Source organism: Macaca nemestrina, chromosome 1, assembly GCF_043159975.1.
Source record: "Macaca nemestrina isolate mMacNem1 chromosome 1, mMacNem.hap1, whole genome shotgun sequence".
In the NCBI taxonomy this organism is placed as follows: Eukaryota; Metazoa; Chordata; class Mammalia; order Primates; family Cercopithecidae; genus Macaca; species Macaca nemestrina.
Genome location: NC_092125.1, coordinates 72,183,178 through 72,191,975, shown reverse-complemented (window position 1 = coordinate 72,191,975; position 8,798 = coordinate 72,183,178). Strand labels below are relative to the sequence as shown.

At 36.3% G+C, this 8,798-nt stretch overlaps 1 protein-coding gene across 6 annotated transcripts in view; it reads right to left on the bottom strand.

The window, feature by feature from the left end:
- Window positions 1-390: 390 nt before the first annotated feature.
- LOC105493535 (prospero homeobox 1) overlaps window positions 391-8,798 on the bottom strand; it is a 52,985-nt gene continuing 44,577 nt past the window's right edge. For 4 of the 6 annotated variants that reach the window (XM_011761228.3, XM_011761229.3, XM_011761231.3 and 1 more), the window contains exon 5: window positions 391-5,968. In XM_011761228.3, coding sequence (XP_011759530.1) covers window positions 5,780-5,968 — 189 coding nt within the window. In that variant the 3' untranslated portion in view covers window positions 391-5,779. The remainder of the gene's footprint in view (window positions 5,969-8,798) is intronic. The other 2 variants (XM_011761232.3, XM_011761233.3) reach the window with 1 other exon arrangement.

Below are 8,798 nucleotides of genomic sequence, written 5' to 3'. Positions count from 1 at the left end.
AGCCCTGAATCCCCATATTTTAAGTAATGTATTTGCCATTCTGTGACTTTTGGGAACATCTTTTGTTGTTCTTAGAATCATTCAACATTAACAATTGTTGAATTAAGGGTAAAATATTACTTTGAGCTGAAGCTTTTTTTTTTTTTTTTTTTTTTTTTTAAGTTTGAGGGCTAAATAAAGTTAAGCCTGAAAGAAGATGTTTCCGAGAGAGAAAGTCAAGCAATTATTCCAAGCATCTAAAGTAAAAAATGTTGTTTCTAGGAGTTGCACTTTAGGCTAACAGAATTAAGAATTGTAGAGAAAGAAAATCTCCATACGCCTACTGTTCTACAATTGGATACAGGTCCCAAAATTAAAAGTCACTCATTCTTTAAGAAAATCAAACGGCACTGAGCTTGTAATGTATATTTTATTTTGCACAAGCTTGCATATATACTGCACATACATTCAGTTTAAGAGGAGATGGAAGGCACACAAGGCAATTGGACTACTGTATCCTTTAAGTGGTACAAAGCAAAAGGTAAAAGTTTGGAGAGTATACAAAAGCTTAAAACACACAAAGTAAAACCCCTTTCCCACCCTCCCCACAACAACTTTTTTTTTTCCTGTTTTAAAATTTAGTAGCTGCCAAACTAATTTTTTAACTTTTCCTTTAAAATCAATTGTCTACTGCACCTTTTTATTTTCTTTTTAATATGGACAGGGAGTCTCATTGTGTTTATCATATCAATTAATATTACAGTACATCCTTGGTAATACAAAATTGTACACCTTCATCAAATAAATTAGGATAAATTAAACCAATAAATTATGCAAAGTCTTCAGAACAATAGACAACAACAAAAATTCACAATTGAAATTGCCTCTAGCTAAAAAAAAACAAACAAAAATCAAAAATTGACTTTATCAGTTCAGTTATTGTACTATATTCAAATCAAAGGGTCTTTATTACAAAAAAGAGCTTAATAATGCTATTTACAACATATTGCTAAATAATATAAAGGCAGTGTTTTGTCACGGTTTATACTATATACATATGAGAAATGGCTGGGACAATATTGAGGGAAGCCACGACCTTTGATTCTTCTAGGTAGCACTGAGACCAATCCCAAATACATTTTTTTCTTAGTTCTAAATTTGAAGTGGTAATATACAATTTTAAAATGTTTTCTCCCTCTTTTTAGGGGAATTGAATATTAAAAAAATACAGAATGAATACATTTTCATAAAAGAAGTTAAGCTTGTTTGCCTTTTCTGCTTATGTTTGTGCATTTTGAGGGGGTGTCAGATTTGAGAGAGGGCTCAGTGAAAAGACTCAAAGTCCAGACACTTCCACATTGTGTTATATTCTTAGAAGGATAATTATAAGAAGATGCAAAGGTTAAATACCAGTTTTGATCCCAGCTCTGAATATGAGCATTTTAGCTTTAGTTTTATAGATGGTTTACAACCAACAGATCTACAGAAAACAAAACTGCATTTCCTTCAACATAACATTTAAGTGCAATACGGTAACTGCTTACTCATATAAATCAGTTACATTTTTTAAGGGGAGCTTTTTGAAAACAATGCTTCTTGTAATTTGCAAACACAGAGTTTGTACCAGAAGGAAACATTTGTACTATTCACACCAATGAATACGCTATAATATACATGGCAAAGAGATTTTTGCACTGTCTTCACATATACACTGCTTCTTTCAGGGGAGTCTGTAAACTACTCTTTCTTTCATAAATTTATGATTGTTCCTGGAGGACATCCTATTTTTTAAAGCCCCCAAATCATTAGCTTTATGACAATGTGTGTGTGTGTGTGTGTGCACGCGCGCGTGCCTGCATGCCCATGTGCGCGCACGGGAAGGGGGGTGTTACTAAATGTCTTCATGTACATAGAAAAAGAAATTTCATAAATTTACAGAAACTGCATTACCCTTGCCCTTGACATCTGATAAAAGAGATTGTTAACTTTTAAAAGGAGAGAGCAGGATTTTCAAGAATGCTTTCAACTGTCTGTACAGTCACTGTAGTGTTCCTAGTAAATTCGACAGATGTCGTGAGAATGTAGTTATTTATTAAAATCTCATGTCTTACATAATGACAGCCATGAGGTTAAATATTTACATTGCTTTATAAAAGTTCCCCTCTTGCTTTAGTGTTTTTGTTTTGCTTTTTTTTGTTTTAATTTTTTTAAAATGATATTCACCCACATCCCTAGTACAGTAACAAAGATTCTGCAAACATAAAACACTTTAATTAAATAATACTCGGAGGCACAAAGCAAACTTCAGGAATATGTGGGTGAACATTTACTTAAATAATTACTACATTCTAACATCTTCCACGTGTTTTACCAGTTAATGTGAAACGTCCTCATTAAACAGCCAGAGATACAGTAAGAATTAAATGTTTTGTTGCAAATAGAACATTCTTTTCACAAAACATAACAAATGTCTAAAATAGGTTCTTAAATCTAGATAGGAAAAGGTAAGCTTTCCACTTCACACGCATATATATATGTATATTTTTACATGTGTGTATATGTGTGTATGTGCTTTTATGTTCACACATCTGCACACACATATATAGCACATGGTATGAAATATTGCTTCTATACTACTTTTCATTAGGCTAAGAAAACACAAGATTTGCACCACAGTTACAAAAAATTGGCTTCTACAAGAATTTTCAAAACTCGAATGCTGCTCAAACAATTGAGGAAAAAATAATTTGCGGTATCAAACTGTTCTAAAAATTCTCTTCTTCAAAAACGTATTCTCCCGCTTTGTTTTAAAAAGACACAAAATATGCATAGCTATCAACGTTATGTCAAACAGCCAGAAAAAAAATCTAGTGTTTATTGCAGCTGTAGTAATTGGAAATAAAGTCAAAAAGATGAAATCGAAAGCCACAGAAGGCACAAGAACAATTGTACTTGTTGGGAAAAAACTGGTATTTTGAAGGATTTTTTAAAATCCCCCCCGCTGGTGCATTTTAGGTCTAGGCACAGACTATAACCTCAAGCGTATACGCAAAAATAATTTAGGGTTAGCAGAAAATAAGTGGTAGTGTGGTTTTTCAACATGGACTTTAGACTTTTTTTTTCTTTTCCTATGTAAACTGTCCCTCATCCTTTACCCTCCCACCATAGAAAGTTAACTTTCTCCCAAGTAGCCAATTTTCTCTTGGTGAGAGTTGAGCTAAGATTTCAAAGATGGTGATTAAAAAAAAAAAAAATCAAACTGTTAAATAGGAATTTGGAGAGACAGGCTTTTGTCATTTTCCAGTGCACTTGGGAGGCACACGATTTTTATTTTGAGAGGGAAAACCACCAGAAAGCATAGTGATAAATTTCTATTTTCAGAACAAAGAGGTGAGTTTCTCCTCATGCTGCAATTTCTACTCTGAAATAATTTCTATGCCTCAGTGAACATTGAGAGGAGATTATCAGTAGATAAGGGCATCAACATTTGGTTGCGAACACACATTTTTGCTTAATTTGTCTATTTAAATTAGAAGGGAGGGGAAAATAATACTAAAAAAATCCAAATAAGTCTGGAATCAATATTGAACTCGCCCCAGATCAAAAAGATACCTAGCAATCTGTCTACATAGGTGAATACACTACAGCTTTGCCTTTTACCTTGCAAATGGCAACACAATGTTGATATGAATTACACGGAACAGCAAAAACCCAGTGGTGTACTGACATGAACAAGGAAGGCCACACTCTTTTAAACAAAGCCACTCAGAAAAGTGTGACTACAAGTTGGGATCGCTTCCCTACTTTGTGCTGATTGAATTTTTTCTTCCCACTTTATTCCAATGTCATGATTATCCAAACTTGTTTTTGTTTTAAAGCAAGTGAGAAAAATAACAAATTGGATCTAATGACTCTGTGCATTAGTAGAGTGTGAGCTGGGAGATGTGTGAGGCCGCGGGTGCAGAGTGAAGTGGCTGGTGCCCCAGCCCATGCGGCTGCACCCTCTGTCCACACTGCGAGGCCTTGTTAGTCCCCTGGATGGTGCAGGGCATCATAGGACTGCACCGTTTAATTTAAAGTCAGCAGGTTTTAAGGCTTTGTGCTGACAATAATTGAGTTCATACATTCCTGTCCATCAGCAGATTTATAAATGACGTTAAATTACAGCGATCGGGTCAGCTAGTCAGTCACATGGGTCAAAACCTGTATTCTCCAAAGTCAAATGTAATTCTTATTAAAATTGAATTAAAAAATGGCATTTATGTTCTATATGTTCTAAATACCAGATTTGTTACTGTGTCATTTTAGGAGGTGTATATCAAATTACCTAAGGGGAAGGAGGGGTCTGGAAAACAGTTTTAGGATGAACAATGAATTCTTACTGCATCTGCACACAAAAACCCACCTAAGAAAAGAAGTGTGAATGCCATACAATTTTTTTCAATGCAAGTATGGAACACTGTACATCACTGAAAAACAGGGAAAAAAAAAAAGGAAACAGAGGAGAACCATTGAAGAAAGCATAAAATAGCAGCTAGCTTTCTTACGTGTGCTGGAATTGTGTCTTTTGGGTTAACCCCAAATTTTCCTATGCTATACACTCTTCTCACATTTTGGTCAATTCTAGCTTCTGAATTGGAAGAGGCATTGCTTTAAAATGTTATACCTAAAATAAAGAAACACTGAGTTAGACTGTCACCACTTTGAATACCCATCAGGAGAGTGTGGCATTGCATGTGAAAATGTATGTGTTCCTCTTAGGAGATGAAGATCAAGTCAGCTAACAGCTGTCAACAAACTTCTAGTGTAGGCAAGAATTTTATGGCCAAGTTGGGCTTTCCTTTATTCCTTACTGGAAGAAAGTATTCAGAAAATAGCATTTTAGGGGAAAAAAGTGTTAAGTAAACAGAATCCTTTTAAGCATATAAACAAAGTTGAGCAGTGTAAATTTGAAACTTAGTGCCTTTTAGTATCTGAAGCAAAATGATAACAAGTTATAGGATTTTTCTTTATGAAGAATGATGTAAGCTCACTTATGAAGAAGAACCTATTGTCGAGTTTAGAGAGGTGACTAGAAGACCAGGTATGAATTTCCAGTCTCATCTTGAGAGAGCTGGTTTTGTGCAAAATTGCTTTGCCTCCAGAAGAAACTGGTACTATTTTCAGAGTTTGCCTCTTTTCTTAGAAAAGGCTTGCTAGTGAATATGTTTCTTTTTTAATTTGGCCTTTTGGGGTACTTTGGAAAAGTGAGCTGCTCATCTGTCACTGGCATTATTTTTAAACATGTAAGGAAAAGCTACTGATTGAGTTCAAACCAAACAAAATACTTAAATGTATGAAGTGGTTTCATTAAATTTTCAGACCTTCTTAGCAGTAAAAACAAGAGACACATCACTGTCTGTAGGGTTGTGCTGTGTCATGGGTTTTCCTCGGCCAACCGCCATTTGCAATAAGTCATCAATCAAGTGGATGCATCGTTAACAAATTCCCTTCATTGCTAATAGAGACTTTACACATGCCAACATTCTTCTTCCCTGAAAATTAACCCTATTTTAAGTGTCCAAATGTTAAGGGCCTTGGGCAAAAGTAAACTAAAGGCAGAAAGAAAACAACCATCCCCTTGCAATGGAAAACAAAAGAAAATGAGAGAAAGGTGATGAGGAGGAATTACCAGCTGATTTCATAACAGATCCATGCCTCCCATACACATATATATGAAATCAAAATCTAGACACATATAACTTGGACATCCAAAGGGGACTGCTACTCTTCATACATTCAGATAGAGTTGTCGAAATTTCTACTCATGAAGCAGCTCTTGTAGGCAGTTCGGGGATTTGAAAATCTCAGGGACTTCACTATCCAGCTTGCAGATGACCTTGTATATGGCCTTCTTCCAGGAAGGATCAACATCTTTGCCTGCGATAATGGCATTGAAAAACTCCCGTAATGTGATCTGAGCAACTTCCAGGAATCTCTCTGGAACCTGCTGATACAAGGAGACAATGGCATTAATAAAGTTTTCAGTTTCAAGTCTACAGTTATTCCAAGGAAACTGAGCTAAGTTCATTCTTGCAGAAAGGGGCTTACATTGCACCTGCATTTTCTAAAAATGGCTGGCTTCTATTCTTTTATGTAAAGTCATTATATATAGTAGCATTGTGATGTGGGGTTGACAGCTTTGTTTTAAGAAGAGTGTGTGAAAGATCCATGCAGACCTATTGAAAAACTAGGATTTCATTGTGGATAATTAGGATAGGAATATGGGATGTGACTTTTGGGATTCCTCACTTCATTAAATAGATGCTATCCAGAAGAAAGTCTCCAATTAATTTTTCAGAATTTGAATCCTATTTCCTTTTGATTGCCATTATGAAAACAAAATATGTTCTCAAAATAGAATAACAAATAGTTAGGCTTCTTTATAAATTAAACCCATGCTTTAAATGAAGAAAATCTTCTAAAATCTCAGTTATCTGTTTGTCTCAGAGGATTGTTGACTCAGATGCTAAGTTGTATATTAATCTGCAATATAAAGTACTCTCTACATAAAGGAGTAAAATAATGACATTAACATGAAGTCACAAAACTGATCCTAAAATATTGCATCAGAAAATACTTAACCTTGAAATTAGAATTGCTCCATAAGAGAGTGATTTATTCAGCTGATAGTAATAATACAAACTAACATTTTTTTGAGTATTTACTACTTGCCAGACTCTGTTTCATGTACTGAATGTGAATTATGTCATTCGGTTCTCCCAATCTCTCTAAGAGGTGTTATTATCCCAAGTACACAATAGAAAACTGAGGCTCAGAGAGGGTAAGGAAATTGCTCAAGGTCCTTATCATTCAAAATAAGCATTCACCAACTATTCATTTTGGAACCCCAATTTCTTAAGGCTTTTCATCCACAGCAATTAATATGTATGTGTGCTGTGTGTGTGTATGTGTGTGTATTCTCTTAATTACTTATTTAATAATCTGATATCTTGATTAAGGAAAGCAGTAACTACTGATGTACTTATTTAGTGTTCTTTGTAAGTTACTCAGAGTAAAGTATGGTCTATCTATCCCCACACCAACACAATAGAATCACAGAATAATCCATGAACTCATAATTTTCCAAGTACGCATTGACACTTAGTAGATTTATTTTAGTGGGGTACTTATACACCAGTAAAGTTTCATTTTTACATTAAGTGCAGACATATGAGGACATAAAGGTACCACAGGTATACATATAGCAATATTTATCTACACATATACAAGAGATGAAAGACTTTTCATCTAAGTTCAGACATGCCACTTACCAAAGTAAAAAGGAGGTATTGTAATATTGAACATGTTTCATCTCTTTCTTCCAACCTTGGGTGCACTGTACTTTTTAATAATAGTAGTAACTGGTAAAGAAAACCAGAATCATCACCCGACATCCCTGTTTTTCATGTTTAAAATTGGACAAAGAAGTTCATTGTTCCCAATGGCAAGTTAATTGTTGTTTATAAAGAAATGTAATAACTCTGCAGAAAAAATGAAAGGGACTCCATTTGGGGCCAACCATTCTTAAGCTTACATTTTTAGCAGACCCTCCTAAAGACTTTCACACTGGCCCATTTCTTAGGACATAGTTCCCAGTGTTGCCTGGAAAATCCTTCAAAGTACCGCCTTGTCCACCATGAATGTGCAAACCCATACACCCCAAGGGCCATTCTCTGCTGAGAATTCATATGGATTTTCCACAGGCCTTTGGGTTATTTCCTCCCAAATTTCTTGCATACATGAGTATTTGTTAGAGGAGAGCTTAGCCCTCCCACTCACGTTATACAAATAAAAATTCATGAAGCAATCTTTTTTAGTACAGTCACCTCCACCCCCAAAGATAATCCTCCACATTTTATCAAATGAGCATTATTGAGGGAGGGAATGTGGCTGGAGAACAGTGAAGCCCACTCTCACTCCTTGGATTGGGACTGTTAGCCAAATGCTACAGAAACATAATCAGAGGCATTTATTTATTTATTTAGTTATTCATTTATTTATTTATTTGAGATGGCGTTTCCTCTGTCACCCAGGCTGGAGTGCAGTGGCATGATCTCGGCTCACCGCAACTTCCGCCTCCTGGGTTCACGAGACTCTCCTACCTCAGCCTCCTGAGTAGCTGAGATTACAGGCACAGGCCACCATGGCTGGCTAACTTCTGTATTTTCAGTAGAGACGGGATTTCAACATGTTGGCCAGGCTGGTCTCAAACTCCCAACCTCAGATGATCTGCCCATCTTGGCCTCCCAAAGTGCTGGGATTACAGGCATGAGCCACCGTGCCTGGCCAATCATAGGCATTTATTAAAATAAACGTTTCAAGAAAGGTGATTTCATGGGCCATCGGCAATACAGCCTCAATGAAAAATCTACGTTCCTTGAACACTCAGGGATGCAGCATGACATGGCAGAGAGCTTTGAGGGGTGAAGGTGTGGGCAGCTGCCCCAGAGAAGCCAGAGAAGGCCGGAAGCCCTGCCCACACCAAGAACTGTACAGGAGGTCTGGGGAGCCAGGGACAGGGGAAGGGCAGGCATTGTTCAAGACTGTCAGAGGAGAGAGAAGAGGTACATCTAGAACATCAGCACCAGGGGAGGAGGGAAGTGAAGTTGTAGGATTTGCATGAGAACAAGGCAACTTCTTTGGCGGTTGTATGCAGTCTCCCCTTCATCATTTTTATAGTTTGCCATGTTTGTTAATGGGTTTTAGTGGGTTTTAACCTGTTTTAAATATTCCTTTCTTGTGGTGGTAATCATAGGCTTTCCTTTATCATCTTTTGC